Genomic DNA, 17,234 nt, shown 5'->3' with positions numbered 1-17,234 from the left:
ATACTGCCATTGATACTGCCTCTCTAACATGATACTGCCATTGAAAAGAATGTTTTGAAGATCTTTTAATAACAGAAAAAAGTATTGTTAAATTTTTTTAAGCACTAAAATGCATACTTAAGATCCCATTTAAAAAATAAGTATTCATATAATGTTGGTAGGAAATTCACAGGAATGTTAATTTTCAGAAGAATTTACTTTTTAATAGTCTACAATGATATTGTTTTAAAAAAATAAAAAGAAAGGTAAACACTGAGCGGTTGTAAGAGTAATGAGGAAGAAGAGGGCTGTTAATATTGTTCAACCAGTAATTCCAGTTCTGGAAATATATACTAAGGGATCATCTAAGAAAATATATAAAATACCAGGTTGAAAAACTGCATATCTAAGTGTTATTATAATAGGAAGATAAAACCAACTGAGGAATGATTTGACAAATTATCACATATTAGACTGACCCTACTTAAGAAATGTTAAGACTTAATGGATCAACATAGAATATAATTTTAATGCTAACATTTAGTAATAAAAACAGAATGCAAAAGTATCCTCTTCTTACTAGTGTGCATTAGAAAAATAGCTAGATAAATTAAAAATAGTCACACAGAGGCATATAATATATCCATGAAAATGAATAAGAACTATAACAAGCAGAGATGAATATCAAGTATATAATAATAAAATCAACTCATAGCACACATGCAGTTCAAACATGCAAAAGTCAAACTATCTACTGTTGAGAAATACAAACAACTTATGTGCCAAAACTTCTAAAAATTACATGATAAACAATATCCGTATTATTGTATATAACCAGAGAAATTGGTTGTCTCTGGGATGGAAAGGAATAGATTTTGGGACATGTGCATGCATTCTAACATCCTGGAGATATTCTTAAGATCTGTGCTAGGTACATGAGATATGTTTTATTTTTATTCTTTAAATATTAAAATTATATATACTATATATTTAATATGGGCTTCCCTGGTGGCTCTGATGGTAAAGAATCCGCCTACAGTGTGGGAGACCTGGGTTCGATCCCTGGGTTGGGAAGATCCCATGGAGGAGGGCATGGCAGCCCACTGCAATATTCTTGCGTGAATAATCCCCATGGACAGAGGATCCTGGTGGGAGTCCATGGGGTCACAAAGAGTCAGACATGACTGAGCAACTAAGCACAGCACCATATTCATTAACACTAATTTTGAAAGAAAATAAGAGAGACCATATATAAAATGAGAATATAGTTTGCATTGAAGGTGTTGTGTTTATGAGTAATTACTTTGTTTTTCTTTTTTCTCCAAATTTTAATAATATAGTTACTTTAAGTTAATAGGAATTACATTTATGATATATTTATCCAAATATAATAGTCATATATCTTCAGTTTTAATGAAACTTTATATGTTTTCCTTTCTGTATGAAATTTTCCCTTCAAATTATATAACTAAACTAAGTATAATGTGCCCTACCAATAGGAGAGCCTTGCATGTAGTTTCATATAAACATCAAAATAAGTTCATTCATTCTGTAGAAAAAACTTCCTTGATTCTGGCATTTTAACCCAGGACACAGATTTTTGTTTTCTTTAGTTTTTGATAAAGACTGTTTTGTATGTCAGTTACTGGCAGACAGCATTAACCTCTAAAGTTCTAATTAAGATATGGAAGAAGAAGTGATGCTGTAACTGGCATTTGATTTCATTTCTTAAAGAAATAAATCACATGTTCATACAAACTAATATATTCGGTGCAAGTTATGTGATAGTGTGTGATTATTTTTGCTTCCCTTGTTAGTCTGCAATGCAAATTCTGAGTAGGGGGCATGTTTTAAATATTCTGAAGTTTTCAACATTGTCAAACATAATGAATGCTACAGTTAGTATCTACAGATGTGTTAGATAGATTATAATGAGTTGTAAAATTAAATGTGCTGGATGTTTCCATAAATGTCCATTTTACACTTACAAGTTATCAATTATTTATCATGTTTTTGCTACATAGACAGTTACAGACTGAAGAACAATTAACTTAATATAACCTATTCATGGAAGTAATTTCTGTTTGAATTAAAGTAATACAATTAGCTGGCTGGCCTTCTTACATCAAGATACATTTGGCATATTTTAGGGTTTAATTTTTGGTATTGAATTTAAAAAACACTAATTGTGCCAGTTAATTAAACAGTGGCATTATGCATTGTAAAGAAGATTAGGCAGTATCAGTTGTTTATGTTTGTAATCTTTCTTCTGCAGGACCAAAGAATGAGTTGTTCCTGTTTTATGGGAAAGGACGCCCAGGAATTGTTAGAGGAATGGACTTGAATACCAAAATAGCTGATGAATACATGATCCCCATAGAGAATCTGGTAAACCCACGTGCTTTAGATTTTCATGCAGAAACCAGTTATATCTACTTTGCTGACACCACCAGTTTCCTAATTGGCCGGCAGAAAATAGATGGCACAGAGCGAGAAACCATTCTGAAAGATGGTAAGTGACAATGCGTAACACAGATTTCAGACTGCCCACAAACAAAGCATTTTAAAGGATAAATCTAATGTCTGTCAAGCTAAATTTAAGAAGAATCCAAGTGACTGTTGATTTAAAAATATTTGTTAATTTCATTTTCTTTAGTACTAATATTTCTACTGCTTTTTTCCACATACCAGCTTATTAAAGCTTTCATTGTAAAATAGAATTGCAATTGTCCTCTATGCTTTAAATATTATGGGAATTAAATTGTGCAATGTATCCACCTTCATGGGAAATGTAGATTTACACTTTTATGTTTACAGTGCTATACAGTAGAACATAAGATTTAACAGGACATCAGAGACTCTTTTAATACTCGGTTCTTACTAGGATATTGGTCATGTTGCTCAAAGTGCATTAAAAATATCAGTGTCCCCATTGCCATCACAATTCTTGCATAGTGTTTTTTATTTTATAAGACATTGCATATTGAGTTCTTTAGAGTTACTCTTGAAATGTTCAATTATCTGCAGATAAATTTTTATATCTATTTTTATTATAAATACATTGTTATTGCATATATTTAAGTATATATGCATATACTTTATTAAAATCAGTGAGTTTCATAAATTGCTTGGTTTAGAACAACCAATCAATTAACAAAATTGTATAACTTTTATATGAGTAGAAAACATCTGTAATAATCAGGCATACTATATCTTTGACAGCTAGTTACCTTTAGGCATGTTGCTAATGATTCTGGACTTCAGTTTCCTCACATATACAGTTTGCTTACTTCTCAAATATTTAAAAGCTGCTTGATTTAAGGACATTGATCATATGCTTATTATATGAAGGACACTGTACTAGCTATCAGAGGAGATAAAATAAATGTTAAGAAATGGCTACTGTCTTCAAGGAGTTCATAATCTACCTTTGGAGATAATATAAGCATCTCCAAAATATAAAGACTTTGTAGCATTTAATTTAACAAGTTCAGAGCTGGCCCAAAGAGATGCATGATTAATGGAGAATGTCTTTGTAGTAAGAATACACAGGAAGTAAGAGATATCTTTTTTTTCAAGATTTTTTTTAATGTATATATATATTTTAATTTGGCGGCATTTGGTCTTAGTTGTGGCACATGGAATCTTTGTTGAACATATGAGATCTTTCACTGCGGTGCACACAGGACTCTCTGGTTGTGGCACAAAGGCATGCAGACTCGGTAGCTGCTTCCTGACAACTGGGATCATAGTCCATCACCAAAGATCAAACTTGCATCCCCTGAATTGCAAGGCTCATTCTTAACCACTGGACCATGGTGGAAGCCCCAGAGTTGTCTTTATGTGGGGATTCTCAGAGAACTTTTTTCTGAAGAAAGTGGTATTTGACCTAGAGCTTAAAGGAAGAATGTCAAAGGGAAGTGGAGGATACTTCAGCATCAGGAATTCCATGAGAAAACAAAACACCAAAAAACATACCCAAGAAAGAGGATGAGAAGAACGTTAAATAGGTCACTACTGTAGGTTTAATTTACAGGTAATGATGACAGAGCAGCTGTGGATCCCAAAGGTGGTGAAATCAGAAGCCTTAAAGGTGAGGTGAAAGGGCTTGGATAGAATCCTGAAGGGGTAAGAGGAAATCATTTTTTAGCCAAGGAATAATGTGAATGAAAAGATATTTTGGAGAATCAGTCTGATAGTGGAGTAGAGTGAATCAGATAGTGGAAGAAGACAAAAGTAGAGAAAAAGTAAAGAAAAAGTAGAGAAAAGTAGGGAAATAGACTAAAATTATTTACAGCATGAGTGGTAGTGAATGGTGGTGTCTCCTGTCTTGTAGAGGAGTTGGGGACAGCCTAAGAAGATGATTCATTCACTGCATGTTCACTTTAATCCAAACCTTTAATGATAAAATGTATACCTTCTGCAAGTGACAAATGAAGTCCTAAAATGAAGAATATCCTTGTTTTTGTCTTTTTTATAGTTTACTGATTAAGGCAATATAAATTTACCATGACTTAAACACCCAAGGAGTGTCTGATTAGAGTTAAGATTTTTACTCTAAATTGAACGAGGCAGAGGCTGTCTGCCTACTTTTCTCTGAAATGCAATAACAGATACTAGGAACCTGACAATTTTAGAAGGACAATGAACTTACATATTCGAAGTACAAGCATTTGGATTGCTCTCATTTTGATGTAGACATTTTTAAGAGGGACTGAAATGTAATATAGAGGATTCTTGGTTTCTTTTCAAAAAGTGTCAGTTCCTGTGCTATGAATGAATGTTCCAGCTAACAGTTCTAACTTTGGTAACCATATCTTCTCAGTGACATTGGGGTTTTGTATATTCTTCCACAGCAGCAGAGGTCAACTCAAATAGCTGTTTGACTGCCAGGCATGTTCTGTACAGTGTCTACAGTGTTGCGTTGGCAGCAGGAAGGTTATAAAAGCATTTTGTTGATTGTCATACCTGAATATGTATTCAGCATCTTGATAATCCTAGAGAAGGTATAGCTTAATATCATTTTTGTTAGTTTATGTTATTTCTTATCAGTAAGGAGAATAATAATAGACATTATGCTACAAGATTAGCATGTCAGAACAGAACTTACATTTGGCAAATGAAAACTTGTGATTCTTGGGATTGGAAAAGTTAAGTTCTGTATGTGTTCGCTCATTTAACTAGATTGTCTACCAACTAACCTGAAGACTGAGAACTAATGCTTGGTTTGACAAATGATTTTGTAAGCTTAATAGAAATTCTAAGTCTTAGATAAATTTGTACAGTTCAAAGTACTAGGCTTCATGATTTTGCTGATTTTACATCAAACGTAAACATCTTGGTCATATCCTCTACAAGCTCAGATTCTTTGTATATAAGAAAAAAAAACAGCACTTCAAGGAAAATACATATCTTTATTCATTTTTTGGATTTTGTTTTTATCTTATTTTATTGAAAACTACCTAAATGTGACATACCTTATAGTCTTAGTGTAATATTGTGAATTAAAACAGTATATAGTTAAATAAGTAAGAAAGCAAAACTTACCCATTTGAGGTATTTGCAAATATCTCAATAACTATGGAAAATATCTATGAAATGAAGACATATTAGTGATTAAAAAAATATAGACTTTCTATAAGGACAAAATATTTACCAGTCTTTATTTTGTTTTACTCTTCATTATTTTTGCCAAATTCTGGTAGCATTTATACTCTTGATCTCTTTTAGTTAATTACTAGATTTATTTATTTGTCTGGTCAATGAATATTCATTGACTGCCTTCTCTGAACCAGGTGCTGTTCTAGGTGATGGGAATGCTGCAGTAAATAGCTTGAAGCTTCATATTTAGTTACATCCAAGTGGTGAAAAATAGATATTAAATAAACACATAAATGAACAAGATAATAATAAATGTTCTAAAAAAATAAAAAGATATCAACAGGAAGCAAAAATAGATGAAATGGACAGATAATTGAGATTAGTCATTCTTTGGGCTTCCCTTGTGGCTCAAATGGTAAAGAATCCGCCTGTAATACGGGAGACCTAAGTTTAATCCCTGGGTCGGGGAGATCCCCTGGAGAAGGGAATGGTACCCACTACAATATTCTGGCCTGGAGATCCCCTGGAGAAGGGAATGGATACCGACTCCAGTATTCTGGCCTGGAGAATTCCATGGACTGTATAGTTCGTGGGGTTGCAAAGAGTCAGACAGTTACCAAAAGAGTCGGTCCATTACAGTCATTCTGTTAACTGAATTAGGTTTTATGAACCCTCACTTGAACCTCAACCCAACCCAGCCCACTGCCTCAGTGGGGAGTGTTCTTCTCCCATTTGGATCTGCACAGTCAAAAATGAAACTTAAGCTGAGATTGAAGCAACACAATCATTATTCAATTTCCAGAGAATGGAAGTTAATCACAAATCAACTTCTTGCCCAAAAGGCTTTTTTTTTAATTAATTGTTTTTAATTGGAGGATAATTGTTTTACAATATTGTGTTGGGCTTTGCTGTACAGCAACATGAATCAGCCTTAGGTATGTGCTTGCCCCTCCCTCCTGTACCTCTCTCCCACCTCCCACCCCATTCCACTCCTCTTAGGTTGTCACAGAGTACCAGGTTTGAGCTCACCCAGGGGACAGTTAGGGCAAGATTTTAAGGATAAGGCTGACGAGGGGGAAGCATATGTACTGGTTTTGTGGGAATAGGCGGGTTCTTCCTGGAATTAGGGTGTTATTCTTTTCTATCCTTGAATGGTCCTCTGGTCTCTCTCGGCTGGAAGTGGCTCACATTATCATGGACAGACAGGGGTCTTACAAATACAAGATGGTAATGAAATGCAGGGTGACATTTGTCTCACTTTTGAAGTTGAACCAGTTTGCAACAGTTTTCTTATCGTGAGACTCTTGTTTCTGTGCTATAAACAACTAGAGGGTATGGTTAGTTGTGATTTTCTGCAAAGTTTTCTGGAGGGAAGGCTTCCCAGGTAGAGCTAGTGGTAAAGAATCTGCCTGACAATGCAGGAGATATAAGAAATATTGGTTTGTTCCCTGGGTTGGGAAGATCCCCTGGGAGATGGCATGGCAACCCGCTCCAGTATTCTTGCCTGGAGAATCCCATGGACAGAGGAGCCTGGTGGGCTAAAGTCCATGGGATCACAAAGAGTCAAACATGACTGAAGGGACTTAGCACACATGCGTGCACTGGGAGAGTGGGCCTGGGGTATGATTCCAGGGCAATAGCCTTGGTAACAATTCTTATGGATATAATCATTACTTTCTCTAACAGAACAAGACAAATGTTCTTTATAAGATTGAATTAATGTTTATCTTCTTGATGTCTTATCCAAGATTCATTTTTCATGGCAGAATAAATTAGAATTTCCAGAAGAAAGGGAAAAATATGAAAATGATAACTTAGTATTCAATTTATAATTGCATATACTCTATTAGTGCAGTACTTGTTTTTAAGCTATATAAGTTAATTCTACTGGGATATGTATATCCAAATAGAAGGCATGTTAAACTAATCTTTCACATTGTTTCATAACTTTAAAGTATATTAAAACAAAACCACTCAAAACCTTTTTCCTGAGTTTGAAAGTTATTAATGCCTGCAGCTACAACAGAAAAACTGTAGTTTCAATAGCTCCCATAATTAAACTGTAGCCTTGAGGTCACCAAGTTTGTGTTAATTTGTAATAATAGCCACAGGAACTAATGCAAAGTCTATGCTCTTAGCACTTTGTTATTCTGACCTTACATATTAATACTTCTTAAGGTAGATTCTACTTGATTGAGATCTGGAGTGAGTAGACATCTCCACACCTCAGAGTCTTCTTTTAGCTGAAGACAGGATCCATTAAGTTAGAGAACAGTGAATAACTTCGGGCAGCATGTAAGATAGGCTTTCTTTTTTGATAGGAGTAGAAATGTAGCCATGAGGAAGAGGAGACAGTCTCTCTGGCAAAACATCTTCCAGTTGATGTGTTTAAATCTGTTGGCATACAATCAAAATATCAAAGGGTGTATTTATGTGATTTTTTGTGATTGCTTGTCCAGCATCTGAAGGGTTAAACTGTATTCTTCACTCAGTCTCATCTCCAGTGTCTCCATACTGCTCTGGAGTATTTTAGAATCCAACAGTTCATCCAGATTTGTGTTGAAATATATGATATTATACCTGAGCCATAAATTATTAATTGATACTCCATCATTGTAACATTTACCTGCTACCACAACTGCCACCACACACACACACACACACACACACACACTCACACACACACACAACCACCAACTTAAGACACACCTCAGAACTCTAAAAATATTCCCAGGCCTCTATTCTAACCAAGACTAGGGTAGCCACTCAAAACAGATTATAGGATGTGATCTGTCTTCAAATGACACCTACCTGAGAGTAAGAATATAATTTTTGTTTCTGGAGATCACCATTTGTTCTTGGATTCCAATGAACTTTACCATTATATAAATCTTTAAGAATTTCAAGTGTCTCATTGAGTGTTATAGTTGATGAAATAAACATGGTGAGATATCATCAATAAATTATGAAAGTTAGAAAGTTCCCTTGAACATAACATAGTCATTATGCCTTGCAAAACACTTTAAAATTAAGAAGAAGCCTTTATTATCTGTATTAGATTGCAGGTGAATATCAGTCTCATTTTTCTGTCGTTAACTCCAACTTTTTCATAAAGAAGAACTCTAAAGACTCTAGGAGATGTAGACTCTGACCAACCATTAAAGGAAATAATGAATACATTTGTCAGCCATGAGACATTTCCTAATTAAAACTGTGAAGTAGAGATTTGCAAGCATTTGCAACTCTTGAGAATCTAATGGATATTGTTGTCCTGCTGAGTAGCAAGGTTATGGCCTGTTTGTACACACTAACTCTTGCTGATTATCAATAAGATGTTTTCCCAGAGTTTGCTGGAGATTTGAGTCCTGAAAACATTGGTTCAATTCATGTTTAGTTTATATATTTCTCATAGTTATTGATGTTTCTCAGGAAGTGTATGTGATATTTGGGGAAAAAAAAACTTTAAGCCAATAAATGTCTTTTTTTTCCCCTGAAAAGTTGGCATTAATGTGAAATCTAGGTTCTAAAATATATTAATTCATAAAAAAATAGAATTGGCCATGTGGCTAATAGGTTACTATAAACATTAAAAAACAGCTTTCCCTTTGTTTCTACCCAATACAGGAATATATACATATGCACAAGCATGGACAAGGAGCTTACCACACACACACACACACACACACACACACACACACGCAAGCTAAGAATAGACTTAGAAGTTTCTGTGAAGTCCACTATGAAAAGATCAAACATGAAATACTTCATAATCTCCAAAGTACCAATGAAATATTATTACAAATATCACTGTTGCATTAAAATTATGATCCAGTACAACTTTTTGCACATTAAATAAATTTCAAGTTTCAGCATGAATTGAAAGAAATACATCCAACCTAGTTGCTTAATTATTCTTAGCATTAAATAATCTTTATTACTTCAGAAACCACTTGAGAATCCTCTGTTAACCTAGGACTGGTATTATAATCATTGACTATAATTGTGCTTTTGCTTAGGTTAATACAAATTTCTGATGAAAAATAAAAATTTGATGAATCAGTCTTGGCAGATTTTACTATGAGAGATCTAAAATGGATATGCTAGCTCAAATTGTGGTGACAGCTAATACCACAATACAGGCTGAGCAAGTTCCCTTGAAACTAGTCTTTTTGAGAGGATTTTAAGGGAGTGGTAATAGTCATTGTCTATATAACAAATAGGTTAAATAATGTGACTCTAACCTATCTAAAGCATAATTTTATTTTTGCCTTTTATTGACTGTTAAAATGTATTCAGTAGAGTGAATATTCCTACCCTATAGAAAAACTTGGTCAAATCCCAGTCCTTTCTGCAACAGCCAGATCTCTCCGCATGTTAAGTCAGATGCACAGCCTCAGTTTGGTAATTAGCACGCTCACTCCACCTTATACACATATATGAAAGGCAAAGTGTTAGTCACTCAGTCGTTTCTGACTCTCTGCAATCTTACTAACTGTAGCCTACCAGGCTCCTCTGTCCATGGAATTCTCCAGGCAAGAATACTGGAGTGGGTTGTGATTTCCTTCTCCAGGAGTTTCCAACCCAGGGATGGAATCTGGATCTCCTATATTGCAGGCAGATTCTTTACCATCTGAAAATTCAGTGTATCATCAAATCTTCCCACTCATGTTGTTTTCTGGCCAGAAAAAAAGGAAAGAAAGGTAAATTTGGTTCATTCTTTCTGTGCCATGCATTTCTTTTTCTTGCAATGCCTCCTAGCTTGCTGTGAGTTTGCAATGCCCACTCACTTCTCAGCATTGATATGAAGAGGTGAGAGAGTACGATTGGTTAGGAATGATGGTGAAGTGAGTGAAGTGAAGTCGCTCAGTCGTGTCCGACTCTTTGCAACCCCATTCATGGTAGCCTACCAGGCTCCACCGTGCATGGGATTTTCCAGGCAAGAATACTGGAGTGGGCTGCCATTTCCTTCTCCAGGGGATCTTCCCAACCCAGGGATTGAACCTGGGTCTCCTGCATTGCAGACAGACGCTTTACCTTCTGAGCCACCAGGGAAGCCCCTAGGAATGATGAGAGAGCAAAGGACTTATGTGATCTAGTTATATTATAAATTGACCTCTCTCTGAATCAGTGATGTCTTTAAAAGTCACTGTTGGGGCATGTATATGTGTATGTGTCTGTGTGTACATATGCAAGCTATTTGGAGGTGTTCTGCTGGATCTCTCTAATTACATTTCCCTTGGCCAAGGTGCATAAAACTCTATGCGTGTAACTCTGTGTCCCTGAACAACCAGTCCCTGTCCTTCTTCTTATTGTTTGAGTCCCTGTAACCAACCAGATTGCAAACATCCTGAAGGTAACACACTCCCCTGTGAGATCCACATTTGGCCCCCCAGATGATTTGTAAACTCTCTGCCTCAATCTGGAAGTTCAAATAGAACAAATCAACCCCCACTAAGTATTCTGCCACCAGAGTCTACTTTAGCTTTGTCAGATGTGAGACTTTCTCAGGTGTGAGTTTTGCACATTTGGAAAAAAAAAAGAATTCAAAGGTCTCTTACATACCCAAGGCAAAGCCCCATCCCTAAGAGTTGAAGTAAAAAGCACCCTTCCATTCTCTCTTTCCTACCACCTTGGGGGATTAAAGGATAGGGACTAGAGAATAATAGAACGGCAACATCTCTCTCCAAAGAAATCTCCTTAAACTCTCCCTTTACATCAGGGGTCTCCAACCTCTGGGATCTAATACCTGATGATCTGAGCTGGGACTGATGTAATAATCAGAAATAAAGTGCACAATAAAAGTTATGTGCTCAGTTCATCCCGAAACCGTCCCCACGTCCCTGATCCATGGAAAAATTGTCTTCCATGCAACTAGTCCCTGGTCCCAATAAGGTTGGGGACTGCTGCATTACACCATTCATCTGGTTGAGGTGTTTAAGAGTTATGGAAACAATTGTGATCTAGTTGATTGTAAAATATGAGGACTTTCCCCCTCATACTCACTTTGTTTTCTTTCTTTTAAATCCTTTTGACTTCTAATCAAAGTTTTAACATCCCATTACAAATGTTACAGTGAATTACCATTACTCCTAATTCTGCAGCAGTGATCAACCAAGTTGCAGGATATTCTAATAGTCATTAGGCAGTAGTCCAAATGACACCTGAAAAGGAAATATAAGAAAAATAACAGTAAGACTATTTTGAAAATTCACTTATAGGTGACAACAAATAGTATTTTCACTTGTGTTTATCCTCCTAGTTTTTTTTTAAATCAGGTTTTAATATCACTTTAATTCTTTTAAACTTTAAAACTGATTTTTCAAGGCTTAAATTTGTCTTTACAAATTAATAAATATAAATAACAACATGAAAGTACACACAAATATCTCTCAAGAATCTCAAGATGGTCCCATACCTGGACATGAGGTGAGAAAGCAATCTCTCACCCTCTTATCCTTTCCTCCAAATTGTAGCAATTCAGATGTCACTTTTGCCTATATTTGTAATTGTAAGGAAAACCAGATTTGACATATTTTCTAAAATTTTGCATTTCAGTAAACAATATCATCTGACTTAATTTTCTGTACAAATTCTTCAGAATGACAAAACATATAAAGTTGTATGTAAAAATTAAAATTATTTTCAGTTTCAGATTGGCACTAGCTCTCAAGATGGATGGGAAAATTGCTTATTTACTATGCATCACAAATCCTACAACAATTCATGTTAATCAGGTCCCATTGCTTATACTGTTTTAACTCACACCCCGAAGAAAATTATGTTACTTTTGGAGATACCAGTCATGATTTGTGAATCATGAACATCATTTGAACAACTGAGTTATGGGAACTATGCCCTAGCTGAGGGAACGTATGGTACTTGGCCAGGAGTATATACACCCCATACCTGTTCCGTCACAGATTGATTTTAAGGCAACCTTTTTGCCAGATACATTTAAAAGCAAAAATCTTGGATTAAATGACCCTGCAACTTTGAAAAGCATTTTGAACAGATTGAGGAGTTTGACAGGTTCTTGTAAAGTTATACATACAATTCTTGTATTGGCATGTTCACTTTCAGAAAAGAAAACACATGTCCATATAATAATAGTTGTTATCTGGTATCATGTAGACAAAACTCTTTACCCATTTTTTAATGTCTTTTTTATTAACCAGGTGGCTGAATTAACTGGTAATTTGTTAGGTCCAAAAATGGCTGCAAATTTGACTGTAAACACTTATAGTTTTCTTCTGATAAACTCTTGTATTTTAAAAATCAGATTCATTACAACATAATTTATAAATGGCAAAATTCACCTTTTTTAGGTAAAGAGTTCAATGTATCAGTTGAGTAACCACCACCGGAGTCAAGTTGAAATAGTCCCATCACCCGAGAAAGTTCCCTTAGTTTCTTACAACCACTGAATCTGATTTCTATTCTGACTTGTTTTATTTTTCTGTAGTTTACTTTTTCTGAAATGTCAAAGCTATAATCATAAAATGTATAGCCTTTGAGTTTGGTTCACTTAGATAATGTTTTTAAGTTATTTATTTATTTATTTATTTTTGTCATGTTGGTGAGTGTATCAGACATACACTCTTTTCACGTAGGGTTGTATTTTACTGAATGGATGCACCACAAAACTTTTATTCTTTTCCAAGTTAATTTTCAATTGGCTTGTTTCAAGTCTGGTCAGTTTTGAAGAAAGCTATTACAAGCATTTGTGTACAGTACATTATATGGACATGTGTTTTCTGAAAGTGAATTGCATGCTAATACAAGAATTGTATGTATAACTTTATAAGAAACTGTCAAACTCTTCAATCTGTTCAAAATGTTTTTCAAAGTTGCGGGGTTGTTTTGCTTTCTCAACAGCAAGGGAGGAGAGTTTCAGTTGTTCTGCCTTCTCTCCAGCACATGATATTATCTGTCTTTTTATTTTTTTTTCCATTTGAGTCACTCTGATAAGTGTATGTTGATAACTCATTGTCTAAATCTGAAGGTCTCCATATCAAGGTCATCTTAAGGTCGATTCTATTTACAGCTTTGCCTCTTTGGTTGACCAGTTTATCTCAATCGGTTGTTTGTCTTCTCTTGCTTTCTGTCTGTCTCATAATTATTCTTTGAATTTCAAATAGTATATGTAGGGAAACCTTAGAGACTTAAATAAGTAAAATTATCCAGGAGCATTAAGTATATCTCTCTGTCAGTGTGTTAGTGTGAAACTTTGATCAGTCTATTCAGTCACTGGGCTGCGTTTGGATGTTGTTCTTATTATAGTTACCTTTGGTAAACCAAACCTTTCAGATTCTTTTAGCAATGAGTTGATACTACCTTGTACTTAGTGTGCACCCTAGATTGTGCCTGCTCATTCTTCAGCTTTCAGTACTCCCTGCATAGCTGCTTCATTGAGGGGTCTCTCTCCACACTCTTGCCCTCTTTTTGATGGTAGACTATCATGATCTGTTTTTAAGTGGAAGGCTCGTGGTGGGTGGAAGAGGGATCCTCCATTCTCTTGGTCTGGCCTGTGGTCTTAGATTCTGTGGTTCTGAGCTCTGGAGATGGAACCTTCAATGCATCTCCTCCCTTGTCAGTCAGTATCTGCCATAAAACCATAAGAAGTCTTGGGTAGGAGATAATCTTTTGCTCCTTACCACAGAGTGACAAATTTCTGTGTTATTTTTGTTTTGTTTGTTTCTTTGTTTAAATCAGTCCAGAATTCTGGGTCCAAGTAGCTTTACTGTACACCCTCTAGAGGCAAATAGCTTTGCTCCAACATTTCCCTGTCACCTTACCTTTGTTTTGGATTGTTGGTAGTAATTTCTTACCTTCTCAAAGTGCTGGGCTAATGTTGCTTATTTCAAGTAACAAACTCATGGTGGGACCAAGGGTATTTCTTACTCTACTCTCTGAGTCACATGGATTTGGCTTCTACTCCTCCCTCGATGACAGTTTCTCTCTGCGGTTCACCTTACTTTTGGTGAAGGGAAGTTTTCCTGCCCTTTTTCTATGGGCAGATGACTTTTTCTTCCTATTCCCCCCTCACAGGCAGAGGACCTTTATCTTGCTTCTAGGAATGAGACAGTCTGCTTCCCCTTCCCCAGTGGTTTAGGGGATTTCCTTTGTATGAGAGGAAAGTCTAGCGAACAGGTTGGGTTTTATGTGTGTGAGACACACAGGGTTCTCTCTCAGTTCTCTTACTGTGCCTTCAGTTTTTCTTTTGTGAACTCAATGACAGGAGTCTATTGTATAAAGCTTTCCCAATAATTCTTAACTCTCACATTAATTCACACTTGGTTTTAAAAAATTTTTACCATTTTAGCTTTTTAAAAATACTATTTTTATGGCAGTTACCTCTTCCTCCTTATATTATGGAAAAGGTATCATTCATGTGCCTTGTTTTTGCTGGAAGAGGACTGCCATTCTGGATTTCTTTTCATGTTTCCTTGGAATCCCAGCTTTTATTTGGACTCAACAAAAATTGTAATTTTGTGGATTATTGGTCTTTCTTTTATTGTTTTGTGTTTCAATATTCTTTTATGGCTTTCAGCATCCAAAGTGGAACCTAATTCTGCAAGTCTATAAGTCCTTAATAAAAATGAGAATTTGAAGAATGAGGTTGAAATATTTTTAAAACTGCTTTTTCTTCCTTCACCTTAGCATTAGAATCAATTTTTAAAAGTATCTGAGTTCTACTATGGATACATATGAATCCCTTGTGATGCTTTTAAACATCCACAGTTTACCCATAAAGGCATTTCACTTGAGGCAAAAAGATTTACATGTATTCTACTTTCGATAAACTCATTTTGTATTACATTTTAACTAAAAAATTATTGAAAGTAGTGATGGACGTTTTCACTTTGTGAAAAGGAAAATTGATTAATGCATTATATTATCAGAAAAAATATGTTATTATTAAAGAGATGGTGAAGGATGATGTGATTAAGGGTTATCTCAAAATATGATTATTATTTATTGCTAATATTTCTAGTCTTATACCTATATAAAACATTTAATTGCTAAAGATTTCAGACAGTAGTTGAGGTGTTTACTGAAAATGTAGCTGTCATTCTGAAAGAGTTTTCATTCAGTTTGAATGCATCTGTCAAATTATAAATGGGGTGAAGGATTAAACATAGGATTAAGCAAACAGTTCGCCCTAACTTTGCCCTCTTTGTCCACAAAAAAAAAAAAAAAAAAATCACTGAAAAATGCTTTTTTTAACGGAGTAAATTGATACCAGCACTGCAAAATTGAAGAGTATATCATCATTGATCAGAGTTGATGGGAATTTCTTATCTAGAATTCATATGGGACCACATTGACTAGACTATGAACAATCATAACCTAAAATATTGTAGGTGCAAACTTCAAATATATAGTCAGTATGATCCCTATCAAAATACCAATGCTATTTTTCACAGCACTAGAACATATAATTCTAACTTTTTTTTTTTTAAAGTACCACAAAACCTCTCAGTTAGCAAGGCAATCTTGAGAAAGAAGTTCCAACTAAAAATAACTTTACACAGTGAAGAAACTCATCAACAAAATGGAAAAGCATCCTAATGAATGGGAGAAGGTATCTGAAAACAATATATTTGGTAAGGAGTTAATAATCAAAATTTATAAAGAACTTATAGAACTCAACATAAGAAGTTCTATTAAAAACTGGCAGAGAATCTCAATAGACATATTTCCAAAAGAGACAAATAGCCAACAGACACGTGGACATGTGTTCAACAGCTCTAATCAGTTAGATGCAAATCAAGCTCACTAAAAACCATTGTATACCTGTCAGAATGGCTATCATCAAAAAGAGAGTGACTGCAAGAATGTAGAAGAAAGGAACCTTCATACATTGTTAGTTGAAACAGAAACTGGTATAACCCCTATGGAAGACAATATGGAGCTTATTTAAAATATTAAAAATAGAAGTACTATAGATCTAGCAATTTTATTTCTGGATATTTACCAGAAATAAGGGCTTCCCTGGTGGCTCAGATGGTATAGAATCTGCCTGCAATGCAGGAAACCTGGGTTTCCCTTGAGAAGGGCATGGCAACCCACTTCAATATTTTTGCCTCGAGAGTCACCATGGACAGAAGAGGCTGGCAAGCTACAGTCTGTGGGGTCGCAAAGAGTCAAACATGACTGTGCAACTAAGCACAGCACACAAGAAATAAAAGCACTAATTCAAAAAGACATAAGTACTACAATGTTCATTGGAACATTATTTATAGTAGCTGAGACATGGGAGCAAGTGTCCAAAGATAAATGAGTGGATAAAAATTATGGGATGTACATATGCACATAATGGAATATTATTCGTCCATAAAAATTAATGAAATTTAATCATGTGAGCAACACTGAGTAACATGGGTTGACAGATAGTACTGTGCACACACAATGGACTATTACTCAGCCATGAAGATGAGTGAAATTTTGCCATTTGAAAGAACATGAATGGTTCTTGCATAGGAACCTGGAATGTTAGGTCCATGAATCAAGGCAAATTGGAAGTGGTCAAACAAGAGATGACAAGACTGAAGATCGGCATTCTAGGAATCAGTGAACTAAGATGGACTGGAATATGTGAATTTAACTCAGATGACCATTATATCTACTACTGTGGGCAGGAATCCCTTAGA

The 17,234-nt window shown here is 35.2% G+C and overlaps 1 protein-coding gene across 1 annotated transcript in view; it reads left to right on the top strand.

The window, feature by feature from the left end:
- Nucleotides 1–17,234, top strand: part of LRP1B (LDL receptor related protein 1B) — a 2,178,569-nt gene that overhangs the window by 1,231,992 nt on the left and 929,343 nt on the right. The window contains exon 11 of the mRNA XM_086368415.1: nt 2,255–2,491. Coding sequence (XP_086224541.1) covers nt 2,255–2,491 — 237 coding nt within the window. The remainder of the gene's footprint in view (nt 1–2,254; nt 2,492–17,234) is intronic.

Source organism: Bos grunniens, chromosome 2, assembly GCF_055505025.1.
Source record: "Bos grunniens cultivar Pamir isolate PY7600 chromosome 2, Bosgru_T2T1.0, whole genome shotgun sequence".
Taxonomy (NCBI): domain Eukaryota; kingdom Metazoa; phylum Chordata; class Mammalia; order Artiodactyla; family Bovidae; genus Bos; species Bos grunniens.
The sequence above is the reverse complement of the archived record's forward strand: the minus strand, read 5'-3'. Positions and strand labels throughout refer to the sequence as shown.